Source organism: Cryptomeria japonica, chromosome 2, assembly GCF_030272615.1.
Source record: "Cryptomeria japonica chromosome 2, Sugi_1.0, whole genome shotgun sequence".
Classification (NCBI taxonomy): domain Eukaryota; kingdom Viridiplantae; phylum Streptophyta; class Pinopsida; order Cupressales; family Cupressaceae; genus Cryptomeria; species Cryptomeria japonica.
Window position 1 is genome coordinate 374,184,222 of NC_081406.1, and position 22,608 is coordinate 374,206,829.

A 22,608-nucleotide genomic window follows, 5' to 3' on the forward strand; every position below is an offset into this window, starting at 1 on the left:
TTTTACCATAGAGCAAGAAATGCACATGTCAGGAATAGAACTTGAGAAGAGACAATAAAAAATTATTCAAGTTTTCATGAAAAGAACAGGAACAAAAAATTGATTAATATTTTACTCGCATTACCACTAGCCATTAGAATTGGAGAAAGCATTTTCTCCTCCTGTAATATTCAATTTGTACGTCATATTACTGTAGTGAGAAATTAAATGTGTACGTAAGGAATGGAAGTGAGATCAGTCAATAAAAATTACTGTCTCCACGAAAGGAACAGGAAACGAACTGCATTAGAACTCCAGCAAAAATAAGCTCATTTATCATTTTATTAAATCAAGATGTAAAAGAATATGTTTCAAAAACAAAAATCCAAAACAAGAGTGATTCTAATGTTTGTGGGTAAAACTAGTCCTTGTCGTCCATACTTCATCCTCCTTGAAGCAATTTATAAATCTAAGAAACTGGAAAGAAGGATCACAAGGTATTTATAGAGTTTTCCACAATTACTACACATAATTATTTTTTTTCAATAAAAGTGGATTATTCCACTAATTACTACACATAATTACTTTTTAGAGACATATGCATAATATTGTGCCATGGGTACAACAAAAGCAATTACAAGCAAGCCACCAACCACAGTTACAAACTGGCTTCTCTTCTCGTCTGTTTCTTCTCGTGTCTTAAAGTTTGACTCCCTTTTTTTATCTTGGAACGTGGGACCGCCGGGATCTGGTAGTCCATCAATTACTGCCACAAGGCGTTTGGCAGTGCTAAACATAGCCTCGTTATATTTTTCATCAGTCGCAAGAACTGCATAAAGTAACATTAAGAAAGAACTGCATTATGTTATGATAATCATACTAGACTATTGTTTTACATGTTCCTTTCTGCAAACATGTTTTTCTGAAAAATTTGAATACATTAACATCAATATATGAAAAACACTTCACATGCTAGTATAGGATCAAAATATATATTTACTCAAAGAAGCATTGGTCTTAATGTGATTGGAATCAACTGGTCAGTGGTCTTAATGTGATTGGAATCACCTGGTCAGCCTTATGCTTTCCTATGACAGCTAAAATTTGTCACCAATTTATCTCATTAAGTATGTCAAGACAAGATATCAGTACATGCCCCTTTCATAGGATGCCGATGGACTATTCCTTACATGCAAAATGATCTCTAAAAGTGCAACTCTCTTGTAACAGATTCCCATTCAATATAAATTTTGATATTTGTCATTTCCACATTCATTTTCTACTAGCACATATCATGACCTTTTGCTATAAATATCAACACAATAATGACCAAGAGAAGAAATTTCAATCTAGGGGTACGCAAGAATCAAACCACAGTAGTACTAAAGCAAACACCCAGTTTAGGGATTTGATTATGGAATGCATGTAAAAGGAAACAATATCTCATAGCAAACGAATATTACAAAGAGAATAATGTTACAAATTAGATCGTGTTGTATAAGTAATTCCCTAATAAGACTCCCAAGACAAATTGACCTCAAAATGAAGTATTATCATGGAATTGCAACAAGTACATTTAACTAACAGTCAATTGCAAACTCTCACTTACAACCTTCTAGTGCAATATTTGTGTCTAAAATTTCGACTCTAAGAAAACTAAACCATTCCAAGAGTCACAAAATTCCACCTGTTTTTTGTAAGAGAGGAATTTAATTTTTTTATTTTCTTATATCTTGAGTTTTGTCGGCCAACAGTACTAGAAATCACCCCGGCTCCCTTCTATGGTAAGGGCAAATTAGTTGATCATATTTTTCCTGTCTTGCATCCTGGCTTCCCCATTTGTGCAAAAACTGAACCAATTTTAACACAAGAATATACCAGCATCTATGATGGTTTTACTCCATGACATTGATCTAGGCTAACCTATGTTATCTTACCTTTCTGTTTTGATAGAATACTTCATATTCAAGATATTCTATGTTGAGTCCCTGCCTTACAAAACTCATAAAGGATTAAGGTTTCACATAAACCATGTTAATAATATTGTTGAATGCTCCTTCTTGTGATAATTCCTTAATCCTCCTTATCATTTTATCTTCTAGTTTTCTATCACTCAATTTGGAGTTGTCATCCTAATGATACAGGTTTAGCTGGGAATCTAGTGGACAAAACATTAAATTGCAGAAACTTAATATGTTATAAAACTAATAAACTGAATAATGAAAATGAAGACGATAAATGCTTATGAAACTACAAAGTCACTGAAACTTTATGTACACCAAGAGAAATTCATAATAAGATAGTAATTTGAAGGCAGTAATTTACCTCAGCTGTGAAACTACTGTTCTAATTTTTACATTCTGATGATAATTCTTTATAGTTTTTTTGAGCAAGATGCAGTAATTTACCTCAGCTGTGAAACTACTGTTCTAATTTTTACATTCTGATGATAATTCTTTATAGTTTTTTTGAGCAAGATGAACAAATTACTACTGAAAATTAAGCGACTTGACTCTGAATCTGTTGGACACAGCTTATGAACCAAACAGAATCAAATCTATGTGAGAATACGAGGGTGTCAATATTCTCAAAATGATGACTGGGTTGTAGTGGACGAAAGACAAAAAAGGCTGCATCAAGCAGATTGCTACAGACCAAGAGCCAGAGGGCACATGCAAGAGGATGAGAAAGGTGGACATGCAGAAGTCAATGCCAAGAAAGAAAAAAAAAAAGTGGACACCTACAGCTCTATGGAACACCTGTCAACCTGCATGAAACATGCATTGCAACTAGAGGAGCAACACTTGCCTGGCCCTAACCAGATTTATGACCTATAAACAGATGTAAAATAGTCCTCAGAAGGGACAGAGGGATTCATTATAGGAAGTATCTGTACTAATACTCTAATACATTTGAAACGTAGGATAGAGATTGTGTGCAAGTATTGCCACCTATTACCTGAATGTAGCATACAGCATCATGAATGAATACAATTTTTTTACACCTATTTTTGTTATGTAACTCTGTTGGGATGGCACAACTTTTCTTTATGCATGGTGGATCTACGTTCATGAAATTAACATGGACTATGCAGAACACTTTAACTTCGTCAAGCACCCTGACTAAATATCAATGTTTTGTGTGCCACAGGTGAGAGCTCATGCTCTGCACTTGAGTAATATGCCAGTTCCAGGCATCTTCCAAGTGATGGCAGTTCCACGGCCTTCATAGAACAACTAGGTTGTGCAACTGCAATTCATGATAAAATAACCTAAATCCAATACAATCTAAAAATCCATGTGATAACCACTCCCTAAGACATTAAAAAGAATTGATTATGACATGAAACTCATAAAAACACCAAATTTTGGTTTACCAGAAAAATTGATATTTATTATTTTCTTAATTGTACTTAGTGATTTCAGAGCCTTTCAAAGTGGTTTTTGGGGAATAAACTTTTCCTTTCCAAACCATATGCTAAAACAACTTTTTGGGTTGTTCTAAAGCATGACAAGTTCCCCAAGATGCACCCCTGACAAAGGAACCAACTTTTTGGTCTTTTTCCAATTTCTTGTCCCGAAATTCTACCTCGATCAGTCTTCACTCCTTGTGAAGCAATGGACCCCATTTCTACTAACTCTGGTTTATGAAAAACATAAGTTCTTAATCTTCCATTTGACACGGGTGATACATCCAAATTTATTGACTGGTTGTGAAGATTTAGGAGTGGGGATTCCATCAAACCAACATATGCTTATGGTGTGTTGAGAGAGTTGTCCAATGCATTCAAGAAAAAGATTTGTTAGGCTCATTTATGCCTAAAGTTTTAGGTATTCCTTAACACTTTTTCCAAGACCTTGACCAATGTATCACACCTTCTTCAACTTTAAGTCAATTCATTTGGTATATTTTCCACAACTACCAAATGAGTTTGATGGATAACCAAAAGTGCTGGATGTCAAAAGGGCCATGTTCTCATCTATTTCTATATGGGCATCTACTATTTAAGCTTTTTGTCTATAGCTCTTCATATTCTATCGACAGACCAACCAGCACATCTGTTTTGCAACCAATTCTTTATGAGGTTTATGCAAAGTTATGATGCATCATTCATCTGCCCAAAACAATCTTTCGGCAACAAGATTTCTGAATTGGGAAAGATTATCTCCGTTCAAAGATCACCTTTGACACATCATAACATGTGTCATTAGTTGTGGTCAATATTCTAAATTAATGAAGTAACCCTCATTTTATATGCTCTTACGCATGCCATAGATTCTCTTATACACTCTTACATTGGCATAGATGCTCTTACACATCTTACATACAAGATATGCTCTTGCATACATCATGCCAATGCATTCATGTGGAAAAATGACTAAATCATGGTGAGATGCTCTTTTCCATGAAGGATCACAAATAACCAATAAATAAATTAGAAATAAACTGTTAGGAATGCAAGGTGTATGGCACACCTATTCCAACATTAGTGTCAATCTTTTGCAATATCATCTCTATCCCTTCCTGTTATCTTGCTAGAATCCTACTCTTCTAGTTTGGGGATTTTGACATTGCACTTACTTCCTCTTCATCAGTTGTTTTTTTAATCCGCATGATAATTATACAAATCAACTAAATCGAAAATAGATCAAATATTCAAATCTTGAGGCAACACTAGTTTGGAAGCATTTGTTGCTATCTTCTTCAGCAACTTAGAAGGCCCTATCTTCTTCCAACATAACTCTTTTTATGTTTCCCTTGGGAACATTTCCTTTCTGAGATGTGATAAGACCAAGTTTCCTGCTGCGAACTCCTTTTAGATGGCTGTTGGATAGAAACTCTCTGACCACCTTGTGCACATATTGTATGTGTGCAGAAAAATACACCACACAATACTCTAATTAGAGTGTCCTTTAAAACCTTCAATTCAGCACCCCTTTAGTGTTGTGTCCATACAAAACACAAAAAGGCATGTTTCCCATTCTCTTAACTGAATTGCTACAGGCAAAATTTGCTTGCACCAATACTAAGTCCCACTATTTGGGTTTGTCCCCCACCAAACATCTCATCAAATTTCTCAAACTCTTATTAACCTTTGTTTTCCCATCAGTCTGTGGATGATAGGATGAACTAAAATCCAATTTAATCTCCATCTTTCTCCATAAGTGATTCACAAATTTGGTGTCAAGGTCTGGCAAAATACTCCTATGTAGTCCATGCAATCTAACAACTTCATTAAAAAAAGGCTTGCCCCATGTTATGCATCACTTGTCTTTTGATATAGGATGAAATATGCCATCCTTCATAATCTATCCACCACCATAAACACTAAGCTTTTAGATGATCAAGATGTTCTCACTGCAGTTTTCATAGTCAGTCAATTTAATAAGTGTAATACTGGTCACAGCTCGAGCATTAATAAGTGGAAACAGAGTGTTAGGAGTTGGCAGCATCTGCTTAGTACTATTGGCAGGAAGAGAGCCAAAGATAGCAGGTTTTTGGAAAGGGCTATGACTGATCAATTACAGAGTATGGAGTCTCTGGTTCAAAGAGAGCCTTACAATATTTGTCACTCTCAATCTATGTATCAAGCTAAGGATCAGCTGAGAAAGCTGCAGCAGACTAAGATAGCAGGAGCAAAAGTCAGGGCTAGGATAAATTGGTTGCAGCAAGGTGACAGGGGTTCGAAGTTCTTCTACAACATGCTGAGACAAAAAGAATACAGGGAGAAAATTGATACTGTGGGTTGATGGTAGAGAGATCATGGATGTTGATGAAATTAAAAATGAATTTGTGTTATTCTATAAAGGTCTTTTTGCTTCTGAAGACTGTCCATCTTCTGTCGCAGCTAGAAACTGCTGTAGAGGTTGATCCCAAGCCTAATCTCTGTGGAGGAACCTCTTGCCCTTAAGAAGCCTATTACTGTGGGAGAAATTGAAAACGCTATTGGTGCTCTGAACAATGGTAAGGCTTTAGGACCTGATGGTCTGCCTATTGAGTTTTACAAGGTGAACATTGAGTGGATTATTGAAGAGTTGCTAGAAGTCTACAAGGAAGCAATTGAAATAGGTTCTCTCGGCCTTGACATTAACAGAGGAATCATTAAACTCCTTCCTAAAGACGGGGATAAATCCCTGATCAAGAATTGGAGACCTATAACACTTCTAAATGTCTCTTACAAAATCCTTGCTAAGGTCCTGGCCCACAGACTTGTGGATATCCTACCTAGATTTATATGCTCTACTCAAACTGGGTTTATTAAAGGGAGATGCATTTTAGAGAATCTTATTACAAGTTGGGAGGCTATGGAATGGGCCAAAGTGTCTAACCAAAATGTTGCCATGTTCCTTCTGGATTTTGAGAAAGCTTATGACGGTGTTGAATGGGGTTTCATTATTATGATGTTAGAAGCAATCAGCTTCCCTAAGGAATTTTGCCACTTAATTCAAGTCCTGCTCAAGGATGCCTCTACTCAGTTGGATATCAATGGTTCAATTACTGAAGCATTCAATTTAGGGAGATCCATCAGACAAGGGTGCCCCTTGGCTCCGTCTCTATTCGTCATTGCTGCTGATGCAATCTTTTATTTACTGAGGGATAGTTCTCTCTCACTAAAAGTTAAAGGGATTAATCTCCCCAATAATACAGATCTATTGAACATCCAGTTTGTTGATGATACAACTCTTTTTCTTGAGTTAGAGGAAAGTAATGTGGAGTCTTTGATTTCTAAACTTAAGATCTTTGGTGAGGCTTCAAGGCCCAAGATTTCCCAATCCAGGTCCATACTTCTAGGCTGGCTAGAATCCCCTCTGGAGTGGCTAAGTTTGGGTATCAATGGGGAGGGCCATTTAAGCAGGTCGGATACGTGGGCATTCCCTTCTCTGTCTCTCATTGTCTTAAAGATATGTGGCTATGGATTAAGAGAAAACTTGATTCTATGTTGAACAAATGGGATAGACATTTTTTGTCTCTTGCGAGTAGAATTCAAGTATGCCAAAAGATTATGTTTTCATATAGCATATATTATGCTTCAGTGTGGATGTTTAGCAATTATCAACTGAATGATATTCAGAAAACCATAAGGAAGTTCCTATGGTTGGACGGGAGAGGAGGTAAAAAGAAGCACGCGGTTAAATGGGAGTGGTGTTGCATGGAGAAGAAAGATGGAGGCCTGGGTCTGAAAGACCTTAAACTCCAAGGAATTGCTCTTGCTGCCAAATGGATATTTCATTCGCTGAGTGGAGAGAGGCCTTGGAAGGTTCTTGTTAGGAATAACATCAAGAGGGTGGTTCCCAAGCAAGGTAAGACCTGGAAGGATCTCCCCTTTAGCGATCTAGTTGCTGGAGACTTCCCTGTCTCCACCTCGGGCTCCCTTGTATTTAAAACCATTTGGAAAGCTTGGGAGAATGTAAGGAATTGGATTTCTAACTGTAGGGTCAGCATTAATGGTTCTATTTGTGGTGAGAGATTCATTTGGTGGAATCTCCTCCACAAAGGCAAGCCCCTAGCTCTTATCCAAGGCTATTCTGCTAAAAGCTGGGTCAGCATAAGCGTTTCAAGGACATCTTCATTGAGGATCATCTGATCCCTTGGGCTGATTTATTTCAGAAGTTTGATCTCCCAGCTTCTAATGGGAGGACTTACTCCATCCTAAGAGAAACCTACAATATATTGCAACTCCCTAGAAGTTGTCTGGTGGACAATAACAGATTCCTCTCATATACCTGGACGGATGGCACCTTGCTTATGAATATTAAAGCTAAAACTGTGTATAAAACTTTAAGTTCTAAGAGTAGCATTTTTTCTCATATTAATACTGTATGGCATACTGATTGGTTTGATAATAAGTGGCAGCGCATTTTAGAGAGACTTTGGAACAGTAACTTGGCTCCCAAAAAGAAATGTTTTAAATGGTTATTAATTCTTAACAGGTTGCCTTGTAGGAATGATCAGAATGGTTTTGATTTATGTAGTGTGTGTAAAGTCACAGAAACTATTAATCATTTATTCTTTGATTGAATCATTGCTAAAGAAATTTGGCTCCTATTTGGGATTTCTATTCCTGATACTGTTAATATATTGAACATTGTTACTGGTTCAATTCATGGCATTAAGAAAGATTGTAATCTATTTTGGCTTGATCTTTCCTGTGAAGTTTTATGGCATATTTGGAATATCAGAAATGAAGATAAGTTTCAGGGTAGAGCTAGGGTTCTTACTGAGTCATTTCGAAGACTCACTGTTTATCTTATTGAAACGCACGTCACTCTGGTGATGAGGCTTGCGAAAAGGAAATTTGAGTGGTTTTTAGAGGATGGCCATACTAGAGTGTTCACTTCAGAATTATCACATGGGTACACCTGGAGCAGATCTAATTTAGAAGGGAGCCCCTTTGTTAATGCCCTTGCTTCATGCGTGGAAGAAATCAATGAAGGAAGGAGGTTGGAGAGAGAATATATGGCACAGCTGGCTGCCCATGGTGCAGTCCCAGTTAGAGAAGACAGACAGGTTATCTGGATGGAGGGTCCACTTGGATAGACAACCTGGGTGAACAAGTAGTTTTCAGCCCATGCTGTATTTTGGCTTTGTACCCTTTTGTATATGGAATCTGTGCAGTCTATCAGTATATATACTGTTATAGAAACTGTTTATGATACCTATACGATTAGTCAAGGGCTGACCTTGTAGTTGTTCTGATATCAAGGCATGGTTGTCATGGTATGACATGACAGTATATATTTTGTAATGCTTTATTCTATATATTCAATATTAAAAAAAAATTGTAACTGCAATGAGATTTGGCAACCCTAAAGAAAAATCCATGCTTATGTCCTTCCAAGGCTTCTACAATATTAGTAGGGGTTGACAGATTCCTATGTTCTAACTTGTTCCTTTTGCAAACTGACACACCTGACATCTTTGCACAAACTTCTGCACTTTCACTTGCATTATTTCCAAATAATAAATTTCCCCAAGAGACCACTATGCTTCTCTCCGATTAGAATATCTAACATTGATCCATATCACATGAATTATGGTTGTTTTCTATACAATAGACTCGTCCTAGATGAAAGAATCCATCCACTACATTCTATCTTTTCCCATTGGGGTCTAACAATGTACTCCATGCTTTTCTAAAATCAGCATCATTAAGGTACAACTCCATTTCTGCAAACCATGTAACCTCCTCTCATCTTTGTGAATGCACTCCCCTTGCTCAATGCACTTGCAACACAATGGGACTTCGTACTTTTATGCTTTGCACAAATGGGTAACTTTGCACGAATTCCACCCATTTCAAATGTCTCTATGTCAACTTACCTTGATTGTTGAAAAATTGAAGCACTTGATGATCAATGTACAACAAAAACTCCTTTGGCAGCGAACAGAACCTCCATTTCTCCAATGCCTACATAATGGCATAGAGCTCCTGATCATACACAAAATATTTGTACTTTCTATCATTCAACTTCTCACTAAAGCATGCAAATGGTCTCCCTTCCTAACTCAATATTGCTCCCATTGTGGTGCTACTAGCATCACATTGCACCTCAACACTTTACCAAAATCTAGCAAAGCTAACATTAGTTACTCCACTACCTTATGATTGAGCAACTCAAAGCTCTTTGATGTAGCATGTGACCATCTAAACTCCCTGTCACCTCTCATGGTCTTTGTGATTGGCACATAGATACTACTAAAATTCCTAATAAGCTTTCGATAGAAGCCAAACCTATGAAAGCTTCTAGCTTCAAATCGACTTCACAGTTTTGGCCACTCCACAATTGCCTTCATCTACTTAGGATCAATCTTCAATCCATCCTTGGAAATCACAAATTCCAAATAGAGTGACTCTTCCATGATGTTGCACTTCTTAAGCTTCATCAACAACCATTCCCCCTTTAGCCTCTACATCACTAGATGCAAATGCCTCAAATGCTCTTCCTTAGTCTTGCTGAAAAATAGTATCATCGAGAAATACAATCATGAACTTGCCAATAAATAAATTTGACTTTTCACTCATGAGCCTTATGAATGTAAGTGTGGTACATTAGTCAACCCAAATGGCATGACCATCCAATCGTACAAGCTTTCCTTTGTCTTCAAAGTTAGCTTCCATTCATTTCCCTCTCTTATGTGGATTTGATGATAGGAACTCTTCAAATCAATCTTTGTAAAGTATCACTCTCCACTTAAACAATGCATTTAAAAATCCATTGTAGGCAATGGAAATTTGTACTTAATTGTAATCTTGTTTATGGATTTAGAATAAATGAACATCCTCCACTCACATCCCTTCTCTGGTACTAACACTGTCGATATTGTACATGGTATTTGACTCTCCTAAATCAATCCCCTCTACAATAGCTCTTGCACTTGGCAGTTCATCTCATTCCCTTTCGACATCAGTCGATATGCAATCTTGTTAGGAAAGCCTGCTCCAAGAATCAAGTCCATGTGGTGAGTGATACTCCTCTATTGTAGCAACCCTTCAAGCAATTCATTGGAGACTATACTCTTTTAACAAACTTCACTTCTTGCAATAACTCTTCCCATGTCACAACTTTTTCCTTTACAACTATAGCAATCAATGCATACCCTACTTCATGTTTAAAGAAATTAGGGACTCCTTTCCTAAGATCAGCATGACCCTAGACTCCAATTCACATTCTTCCTTTAAATTCTTCAAAGGACTCGAGATATATTTATTCCCGTCTTAGACAAGTCTATAGATGTTTTCCCTACCATCATTAATGTCCTTCCTATCAAACTTCCAAGGCCTTCCTAACACATGCCAAACATCCATGGGCCTAATGTCGCACGACACTTCATCCTTGCTTGAGCCAGGCTCACAAGATTGCTCCTCCTTGACCATGATGTCCTTTCTATACCCAAGACACCTTGTAAGGATTGGGGTGAACCATCTTTTTCAGCCCCAATTTTTCTAGTATCTCCATAGAAACAACACTATTAGTGCGTGCAATGTGAATGATTACCTTACAAACTTTTCCCTTTGACATGCGACCATGCAAAATAGACTTCAAAAATATCAATTCCTTAGTTTTTTATGGTGACTTCAACAGCAATCTCCTCATCATCAGTATCTTTTTGCGCTCAAGCTCCTCAACTTTCTTAAGCAATCCTATTGATTCCTCATCAACTTGTGCCCTATGCACTTGCTTCCTTTCTTCTACTTCCCTCAAATCTATATTAATGGCATTCAATGGCTTGATAACCCAGTTTTCCACAATTGAAATAAGTTATTCAAATTTCAAAATCCTCTTCAAAGGTTTTCAGATTCTCCTCATGTTTCCTTGAACCTATGCTACCACATTGATTGCTTAATAGTTGAAAGTACTTGCCTCTTTTCCCCCTCAAACTTATTGATATTTCTCAGCACTTATTACACCATTTCTTGTTCTGATTCTTCCCTTCTCTCTCATTTACTTTCATCACCTTCTATTGTGCTTCTCTTGGGCCTTCACGGTGTACTCGTAAGTTTCTCAGTACACTAATCTCCTCTTGGAAGGCAAGATGCAGGCCATTGATGTATTGTGCCACCTTCAAAGTTGGGTCATGATGTCTTAATTGGATGGTGAGCTTGTAGAATTCTTTTTTGTATAATCCTTCATTTGAAGCTTCTTCAATAGATCTAACTAGTAATCTCCCAAGGGGGACTTGCCTCTATATGTGGCAACCATTTGATCTCAACAAGTGGTCTTCTCCTTTACATGCTTTGTCCTCTTTCCCTACAACTCCTTCCACCATAGTGCAAACTATAATTTAAGCTTGGTTTGAAGTTTGAACTACATTCACCCTCTTTAGGTTTGTGATCTCCTCAAACTCAAATAACTCTTCTAATTCAGCAATCCAATCAATCTACTCCTTTGCATTCAACAATCCATAAAACTTGGCACTTCCATACACATGCCCTTGCCAATCCTAGAGACCGGTTGCAACATCTCCTCTCCTATGACCTAATTTGGACTGGCTTGAACTTCGTCCTCATTTTGTTCCTCATCGTTTGAGTCACAAGGATCTTCCCTCTGGGCAAATTCCACATGTTGATCTTCTGCCATCCCATCCACTCTCCTTTGCATCAATTGCAACAGTCTTGTAACTCTGTCCAATCTCCCAGCCATCATGGCGACTTTAGCTAAACCCCTTCCAACAACTCTTATGGGTGGTATTGTTAACTCTATTGATCAGACAATTCCACAAGTGTGATTTTGCATAAGTTGAGCTTCCCAAATTCTCAAATAATTTATAGTAATTCACACCTCACAAAGCAATCCTTGCTCTAATACCACTTCATGCATGTCAAGGTCTAAGAAATCACTTAAGAACTATCAAATTGAGCAGCCAGCAACAAAACATACAAACAAAAGAACAATATAGAGATAATTGGATCGAATATAAAATCCAAATTATAAATTCTAGAATTCAGTTCATGAAACAAGGCATAGAGTCAAACAAATACAAACCCAAATGATCTCTTTACAATTTGAAAAACTTGCAAACCTTTAAGGTTCAAGATATGCATTAAAATGACAAAGAAAGGCATACTTATACAAATTGCCTCTTACAATGCCCTAAGGACTGAGACCATCTTAACAACTTTATCCACTCAATGTCAATCAATATATAGACATGATCTTTGGTATGTGCTATGAATTGAACTGGTTCAAACCCACTCCGTTAGCACCAACCAAATTCTACTTCTTGATTGGTTTAATTCAGCCAGCGAAGATTTCAAAACCAAATGTATGCCACTGAGGTAATGATTGTTAGGAACTTAAGAATATTATATCATTCACGTGTCTTTAGGATTTGTATAATGATTATTTGTTAGGTTTTTTAGGATGGTTTGAATCTCGTGAGTATAGAATAATATAGTATTATTTGGTTGCACAAGTGTTTGTGAGGATATGAGTTATTAAAACAACCCATCTATGTAAGGGAGTTGGAGCTCTCCTACAATATAGTAGATGCAAATCCTATAAATATGTAATATTTATTGAACGAAAGTAATAGAAGCACAGTACTATATCATGTTTAAAATTTGTTTGGCTTCAATGAGCTCTGCACAAGTTTCTTATATGGTATCAAAACAGAGTAGTGGAAGTATGGACTTGTGTTGCTGATCACGCCAAAGTTTTCAGAGGTTTGCAAAGAGGAGAAAACACACCTATATTTTTCTTATATTGTGTAATGGCTTCAGCTGGAAATCACACCTAGATTCCTCTAAAACTCATGGTTTTATTTCTAGGATTGTGCTTGCCTGATAGAAGGCAATCACGCCAAGGTTTGTTCACATATTGTGACATACTTTCATCCCAGCATTGCATGATAGTTTCTAAAAAATATGGTTTTCTTCTGAAAGTCTTGGTAACCATTATTTCTATGAAAATTGTGGATTTGGTTTGATAAAATAACACAGATTAATTACTGATCGTGATGTAGAAAAATCATGGAATCACAAATCCACAACTGTTTTTAACTTAGAAAAACTTGGGCTTCATGTGGAGTGAAATTAATCACTAGTTTTGGGCTTCATTGTAGACCAAATGCTTGCCTGCCATCGATCTCATATCAAAAGAAATGGATCAACCATTTCACCAAGCCCCACCATTACACGTGACCCACTATCCCCACATACATCCAATGAAGTGCTCTTTCATTTTGTGTGAACAATTACAAGTAAAAAATTCATAAAGGCCCCCTTAGGCTTGTAAACTCCAAACTACTGCTCAAGTCTCTCTTGCCAATTGCACATGTGGACTCACCTTTCCTCTAAATAGATCTTTCTTTTTGCCACCCACCAAGAATCTCAACAACTTGGCATGTGCAATTAACGAGTGTCATGACAACCATCCAAAACAAATTAAGTCACATATTAAGGGAACAAAAAAACTAAGTAACAATTCGTATGTTTTAAATGATTTGGGTACATAAATTCATGCTGCGCTCTTATAGTTAAGGAAATGCATTGAGGATGTTCACGATTGGGTACAAATTACAATGAGATATGTTGTCTCTTCTTGTGATGTGCTCTTCTTGTTATTTTAAATGTGGAATTGATGTTGTATGTACAATTTGATGGTTAGCTGGCTGCTATTACAGCTAGAGGGCATAGCAGTACCTCTGGCTATCTGGCAATATAAAGTATGGTAACGTATGAATCTATGATTAGCCCCTTTACTTTCTGATTAAGCAGTCAATCATTACAAATGATTACGAAAAGGAAATACCAGGGAGATTTTGTGAAACAACGCCCTCAAGAACTTGGTCTCCGACAGCCTGAAGAAAGGCGGGGCCGCCCGTTACAGCTCCCTCTTTCTGACTGGTGAGCAGCATCACAACGCCCTTGTTGTTCCCTAATTCCACGCTCGGGTACCATCTCTCCAACACTGAGTCCGCAAACTCATATGCGTCTGCTTTGCTCTGCAACACCCTTCCTCTGTCAACTTAAATACCACAAAATAATCATCAGCATCGACATTGGCATTGACTTACAGTGAGTTTGCGCAGCGTGACGAAGTTGATGTGATAGCCCTTGCGAGACTCCAAGTCAGAAAGAAGGCGTTTGATATCAGATTTGGTCACGCGATTCAAAACCCCTGCGTCATCTACCACATATGTTTCCCCTTCTTTGGGTGGCGCAGCATTCAATATGTCAAATTCACTGGCACTGCTACTCCCGCAGAGTAATTGCAATTGCAATTGAAGCGCAGCTGCCACAGCCAGAGCCCCCACACGCACACCCTTCAAATTCGCCCACCCCACATTGCCGTTGCCATTATACTTGCATGACACTATTCTATCCCTTCTCTTCTTCTGAAGAAACAAGGAGGAGGAGTAGGAGCATGAAGTTCTGTTAAGTGGGCAGAGAGATGAAGTTTTGTTTGGTGGGCAGACAGTGGAAGTGGAAGTGGTGTTGAAAGTGAGGAGAGAAGAGCAGGAGATGTCCATGGATGAGCTTGGTGAACGACAGGAGAGAGTAAAGTAATGAATGGCATTTTGTTGGGGATGTGGATAACGGAATGCGCTTTCGATTGGTGGACTCAGCAAACGACTGTCCACTCCACAAACATTTTACCATTCTTCATTCCTCACCCATTTGGAATTTCACTCTAATAAATTTCTTTTTTAATTGTCCAAGAGTGTTTTTGAGAAAGAGAACATTATTTGATAGAGAGATATTGACTTGAACTTGACACTATTTATATATTTGAGATAAAGACATATGTAATAAATAAATAAAAATGTTCACAGTTTCATCCAAACTCACGAATTCTATTTAAAATATTAATTTGAAATATTTAGGGCAGAATTATTGTAATCATTTCACACTTAGTGTTAATTAGTGATTAAAAACAATAATTAGAATTAATTAAAATCTAGTATTTTTTTTATTATTTTGTTATAAAATTGAATTTTTGTAATCTACATACACATTTTTTAAGTTTTTAAATTGGAAAATTTATTTTATGACAATTTGATTGGTCAAAACATTTTGACCCTTATACCTAACAAAAAACACTTTGACCTTTATAAACATATTTTTTCCGATCTACTATGATTGTTTAAAATATTGTAATAATTTTCCAACTAAAAATAATTTTATATATAAAAATAATATTTATATATTAATATTATGTAATTGTAGTTGTAATTGATAATTTTATTTATATATTAAATTTCTTATTAATTAATTTAAATTTATTTTATTTTAAATAATATATTTGTTATATATTAATAAATTTATTGTATATGGAGCTAGGATTGTTATCTTTCCAATAACTTGAGAGCAAGAGTAAAATGTCTAACACCAAACACAAGATGACTAAAGATAAGCTTTGATCGAGCATCAAAGGATAATCCTAGGCTATGTGGTGTGGGTTGTGTGGCTAGGAACCATCTCGAAGAAATAGAGGTAAATAGAAATCAACAACTAGGGGTGGGGACCAATAATGAGGCAAGATTTCAAGCTACCTTACTAGCATTGACATGTGGCCTGGAACTGAAAGTGAGGAGGATTCACCTAGAGGGGGATTCATTGATTATTGTTAATGACATATGGCAAAATCATGTACCTAATTGGAAACTACATAAATGGCTAATTCCAATCTAGACGCCCATAAACAAGTTGGAAGACTTTAAAATATCTCATGTTTACCGAGAGGGTAGCATGACCTGGCAAATGAGTTGGTAAAGAGAGCTACGAATGAGATGGCAAAAAGTGTAATGATTGCCAATAGAGAAGATGGGATCATATGATCCCCAAGCAATGTTTTGGACAAAGCTTGCACCATCTCTAATTAAAACCTAGAGGAGATATAGGATAGATTTGATGATGAAAAGACAATTTTTCTCACATCTTTTGAGAGACAAGTATGTGAGTTAACGAACTAGGTGGAAGGAGATTGTTTCTAGGGGATAATAGATCAGGCTAGATTAGGTATGGATAATATTACATAGATGATACTAAACTGATGTTTATCTCCAATTTTCTCTCTCTCTCTCTCTCTCTCTCTCTCTCTCTCTCTCTCTCTCTCTCTCTCTCTCTCTCTCTCTCTCTCTCTCTCTATAATATCTGATGGTTTTCTCTTTTCTTTGTGGGACAATATTCTTGAGTTCCATATTTGATCTTCCCTCCCCACACTTGACATGTGTTCCTTTGCTACCTTAGCACAATCCCTTCTTGCATCAGAAGAACCATTTCCCTCCTTTAGGGAGGGCAGTGATGGTTTCAGTGAACCACCTAAAATCTAAACACTGGGGAGATTCTTTGGGTTAGTTGTAGGAGACCCATCAACTATCCTAGTGTCCTCCTCTATTAAATACTAATAAATAGTAGCATCCTTCCACCAAGTATCCTAACATCCTTTCTTCTATTTAAAGCGTTGAGAAACTAAATGGCCAGTATTGAAGCATCTACAACAATGAAATGACACCCCTTCATAGTCTAATAGCTTCTTCTAGCATCCATTTGTCATCTTAAGGTAAATCTCTGCAAGAAGGTCTTTGCTAATGTCAATCTCCACCTATATCTAAGCATAATTTGTGTGCAGATAATTATCAAAAACCTCATCCACTACCAATTTTTTTTAAAAGGCATTACCAATAACTTAAAAACAAGACCCAACTCAAAACTATAATGGAAGATTAGGTAATTTTACCCAAATTTAGATGACAAAAAAATATTCTTGTGTAAGATTGCAAGATGGGTGTCAAGGTTTCAACATGAGAAAATGGTGTCAAATCTCCACTAATTATCACAAAAGATCGTATTGCAATCTTGAATGTTGTCAAAGGTCACCACAATAAAACCCTTGCATAGGGGTATATTTCAATATCACCCCCCAATATAGGATGCCGCATTTTTCATATGTAGTTCTACAAGGCTTGTCCAAAACCCTCTGAACCTCCCAATCAGAGGTCTTATTTAGTGAAAGTTGTGTATTTTTAACCACCTCTTGCAATATTTTCTCCTCAAACACCATAGTTAGACAAATAGGAACACATTTAAGAGTCTGAGCACAAGTTACAAGTCCATGAATTAGCAAGTTAAGGCATTTCTCCTTTTCATAGGCCACCCCCAAAGAGTTCCCTTTCAGCCCATGCCAAGGTTGATTGCCATGCATAGATCCCATCTTCCTCCAAGGATCTGACCCATCCTCCAAATCTAAGGAGAACTAATACCTTTGCTCTTGCAATCAAATACCCTACCCCACTAAGTCTTTCCTCCAAATTGCTCTTCAACCGACATAGTTCCTTATGTTGGAAGTGGATGGACTTTGAGAGAGGGGGGTGAATCAGAGTCAATAATCAATTTAACTCTCTTTAATTTTTTCTTACTTTGGAAAACTCTTTTAACACACATATGACACCCTAACTTGTATCGAAGCATGCATTTCTGATTAAACAATATATATAATTGAGTAATCTTGATATGCTTCTTATTGAACTTGTCAAAGCATCAAATTATGACTGGTAGAATTAATTAAAAAACAAAGTGACCAACATAAAGAATTAAAATTTTGTAGAACAACAATGAAGCATAAATAAATGTATCAGAGCATTCATCTAATGGAACACATAAAGTGGATTAGCACACAACACAGATCTTCATGAGTGGAAAACCCTCTTGGGGTAGAAAAACCACTCGATAAAAGAATATTTTATTATCTCAAGAAGCACCCACTCCTTACACTGTATTTAGAAGTCTCAAACTTCAAGGAGCACTGACCCCTATGTCACAAATGATATCAAGAAAATATCTCCAATTACAAGCACTGATAAATTCAGAAGTGCATCATATTATGCAACTCTCAACTTGTCAATCACTGAACAAGATTAATACAAAAGATGGTCTATCACCGCCATCTCTATTTTTTTTTTTTTTTGTTACACCCTGTTATATTCAAGAGATCTATCCTTCATCAAGCAAAACCAACTAACAAAACTTCTTCCTTGACCACGCTCCAAAATCAGGTTCCCAAACTGTAATACGGGTTTTATAGAACTGAATCACAACCGGAATAAAACTGTTTTGTGTGTTCATCCTTGACTAGGGTTACCAAACCCTAACTTAGGTTGGAGTTAATAAAAATTTATCACCAAAATAAATGTATTGCATAGGATCTCTTTAGAAATACTTCTTTCCTTTTCCCAATTTTTGTTTCAAAAAAAAATTACTTGTGATTATTTCTTTGGAAGAATATAGTAGCAAGAAAGATATTTTTAATCTTTGCATTTTTGATAACTGGAAAAATACTCGGGACCATCTTTTTCATTTTTTTTTAAAATAGAAGAGTAAACACTTTTATCTTTCTATTTTTTTTTCTTCTTTCACTTCCATTTTACTTTTTACCCTTCATGGTTTGACAAGAGAAAACACTTTTATCTTTCTTTCTTTTTTTCTTTCACTTCCTTTTTTTACTTTTTACCCCTCACGGTTTCACAAAACATACTGCAAAAATAACAATTTGACAATTTGATGCTAAAACAATTGCGAGAAATCCCCACAAAATTAGCCATAAAATATTACCATCTGAAGCATTCATACCTGTAGATTATTAAATCAAAAAATACCACAATGCGAATTTGAAGAACCACTGGTCACTGAACCTACCTTCTTCTCTTCCACAAAAAGTTTCACTATCAATGAATACCAAAAATTAATCTGCTTACACCTGTCCACTATTCATAGAGATAAAGCTATATAGTCACCAAAACCTTTTTGTCATCAAGGACAATGCAGCATAACAAAGGTAACACCTTAAACCTTTGTCAAATAAGTAGAGACCCTAGACATGGATGCAGATGGGCCCCAAAGCTAATGTTGAGAGAGGTCTTTCCATGCCTGCCACCCATTGTAGCCAAAACCAACCCTATTGCATCCTCCATGAGTGAATGTCAAAGCCCTAGCCTCTACAAGGTAGCAAGATTTCAGCATTGTGACAATTTTGCTAAAAAATAATTTTTGATTGTTGAATATTAAACTAGCATAGATATCTTAAACACATCTATCTAAAAGACACCAAGACATATCAAGCACCTACGTTTATATTTAATTTATTTTTTTAATAAATGCATAGATGCATCAAGACTTGTATCTCTCAACATCTTTTAGATAGATATGTTTAAGATATCAATGTTAGCTAATAAATTTTAATTATTTGTGATATAAAATAAAAACTAATAGAAAATCTATTGGTAACCCATGAAAGACTTTGGATCATGTTAGAGGAAGTTAGATCAATCTTCCTAAGCTCTTGTTTCGAGCTCTCTCCCTAAATCGAGCCTAGGGGGATTCAGGGAGGATGCCCTGAAGGATAAATTTGTGAAGGGTGTGGACTCGAATGGAGCTGTAAGAATGGATCTCTTCAAGGAATGACGGTGTGGGGGGATTAGCTAACCCTTGGGCCAAAGGGAACGAATGATTGCTCAATAGATTTAAAAATTGGAAATCTCCTGGAGAGGATTGAAGAACCCCCCCATAGCTCTGGTTGGGCTTTGTGAGGAGAGTTTGGGGAGACGGTCCTCTGGCAATACTATGTGGTCAGCTTCTAGTGTGGTTAAATGCGTGGGATTACTACAGCAAACCTCTCTCAGAATCACAGGCTTGATTCGAAGATTTAGGAGATTCTAGTTGAGTCGGGCAGATTTACATTAATGGATTTCAAAAACTTAGTGACCCATTCTGACTGTTGATGTTCAAATTTATCCATGTGCTCAAGGATTCGTTGTTATGGTTTTTGATGAGGTTAAGGACTGCCACATTGTTTTGTCTGCAGAATACCAATGGGATTATGATGAGCACCTCCTTATGTTGAAGCCCTGACACCCTTCATTTTATCCTACCACTGAATCTTTTTCTATATTCTCGGCTCGGGCAAGATTGTCAAATCTCTCATTGTAATTTTTGTTTGATTCTTGTTTTGAAGCTATTGGTAATTCAGTGGGGAGGTTTTTGGTGGTTGATGAGGGCTCTTCTGAATATTTGCACACCACAAATGCTCGCATACTAGTGAAGATTAGCATAACCAAGGACCTCTCTAATGAGATCTCTCTTAGTACCAAGTATGGAAGTTGGAATCAATCTATCGACTATGAGGGCATACCATTCTAGTGTTGTAAATGCTACAATATTGGCCACTTACTTGGTGGAAGGATGTCTTGCCACACCATTACTCAGTAGAAAAGGAAGAGCCAAGTGCAAAAGGTAGTGTGGCGTTGAAGCCTTGGTGAAGGCATATGGTGAAGTCATCCATATGCCTTCACCAAGCAGACTGCAATCTACAATCTACAATCTCTCCTCCCAAAGAGAAGGATCATGTAAAGGCAACTTTGCCACCAAGTAAGGAAACAACTGGAAAATATGAGAGCCATGTTATTTCTTCTTTGGAATGCGATGGTATAACCACGGGGAATTTGGATGGGTTTCAGAAAGATGGAGCAAGAGGAAGTTGGACAACAGTGCAAAGTAAAAAGAAGAAGAATGAATGAGGTTACTTTTAACATGCATCTTCGCTTCCATGATAAATATGGAGCAAATCCTTAAAGAGTGTGCTATTGATGTTTTACATGTTAATGGGTTCAATGGATCTCTGTGATCCTTGATATAATAATTGTTGGGACATCCCAAATTTTGGGTCTGTAAAATATGGATTTGGGGTGAGTAGGCTGGTATACTGATTTGGATAGCCGGTAGATGATATATAGGGATATTTCGACGAGATCCCTGTAGTAGAATGTAAAACTATTTTTTTGAATATCAGGGTGCATCTCTATAAAAACTATTATTTAATAATAATAATAATAAAAAAGTCAATTTAATGAATTCCTCAACAAATTAAATATATATATGCAAACCATTTAAAAAATAATTATAATATACTTTTCTTTATTCTTAATCTATAATTATAATTTTACAACTTCTTTCTTCCACTCTTTTAATTACTAATAATTATAGATTTTAGCTTGTGGGTAAGTGCACAAAGATGGTGGTAAAAAAGGGGGTATAAGTGGACACTTTTTTTCTGAAATCAGGTGAACCTGAACTTAGAGGCAAAATTTGAAAGTCATCCACTCAATATATGAAGATAATCAAAGAACAAATATTGTAGTACTCTGAATCTAGTTTCCAAACTACTAAACTTTTTCAAAATTGGATAAGATTAAGGGGGTCAAATCCTTCGCGCACGAAAAACTGACCCTGTTTTTTTTTTTTTTTTCTGAAAAACATAACATAGTGTCTGACGTCCGCATCAAAAAAGTCATAGTTAGATTTAGTATTTTGACAAATCCTTTGGCAAAAGATAGTTAAGAGTGAGCACTAGAAGATGTGTATTTTTTTGTAATTTTTTGTTGAATATTTTTTTTTTTTTAATGATTTTTCCAATCGAGCACATCCTGAAAATTCGGTACCTGGAGTGCACGAAGCATAAGTTGCACTAAACAAATCGAAAATACAATTTTTTTTTTTTTTAATTGTAAAGAATCAAGTACACTACAATAATATATAATTTTTTTAAAATTTGGATACATATATCAAAAGTTATTCAAAAAATGGTGCACCTATGTCTGTGAGAACTATGGAGACACTAGTAAAAGAAATTCAATAATAATATGTTATTGTTGTTCAAATTGAAAAAAAAATTATATGGTTAGAAATTTCAAAAGATGGGTGAAAATATGGTGGCAATTTTAGAAATACCCACTTTATGAAGTGTAAACCTGATGATGACAAAGTCGATAAACCAAGTTGATAAAATAAAACACGTCAAAAATGAGAGAAATAGAGGGAAATCAAACTTCCAATCTGTAGCTTTGTCATCCAGGCCTATTTACAAGCCTAAAAAGTCAAAAGCGCGTACAGGGTATTTATAGTGTAAGAAGCCCGTACGCGTGTGTTTCCCATTAAATAGCACGTATGCGCCATCTTTACTATAAACAGCGCGTACGCGCTATTGTATAATATTATATTCTATGTATAATATGTGTATATTCATATAATATATGTAATATATAATATATGTGTATTCATATAATATATGTAATATATAATATGTGTATAATATGACATTGTATATATAATATGTTTATATACATATAATATAT

General features: G+C 36.3%; 1 protein-coding gene across 1 annotated transcript; it reads right to left on the reverse strand.

Annotated features, from left to right (window-relative positions):
• Positions 1-298: 298 nt before the first annotated feature.
• Positions 299-14,993, reverse strand: LOC131050529 (UPF0603 protein At1g54780, chloroplastic). Its single transcript, XM_057984729.2, has 3 exons — positions 14,497-14,993; positions 14,232-14,424; positions 299-808 (listed from the first exon to the last, which is right to left on the reverse strand). Exons 1-3 carry the CDS (start codon positions 14,950-14,952, stop codon positions 561-563), a joined length of 897 nt encoding a protein of 298 aa, XP_057840712.1. The 5' UTR covers positions 14,953-14,993; the 3' UTR covers positions 299-560.
• Positions 14,994-22,608: the final 7,615 nt, after the last annotated feature.

Excerpts from the sequence above, each read along its gene's own strand:
- LOC131050529 (XM_057984729.2), bottom strand. The coding sequence starts at position 14,952 with ATGGACATCTCCTGCTCTTCTCTCCTCACTTTCAACACCACTTCCACT. Across the intron at positions 14,425-14,496 it reads TCACGCTGCGCAAACTCACT|AGCAAAGCAGACGCATATGA; the intron begins GTAAGTCAATGC and ends AGGGTGTTGCAG. Across the intron at positions 809-14,231 it reads TGTTTCACAAAATCTCCCTG|TTCTTGCGACTGATGAAAAA; the intron begins GTATTTCCTTTT and ends TACTTTATGCAG.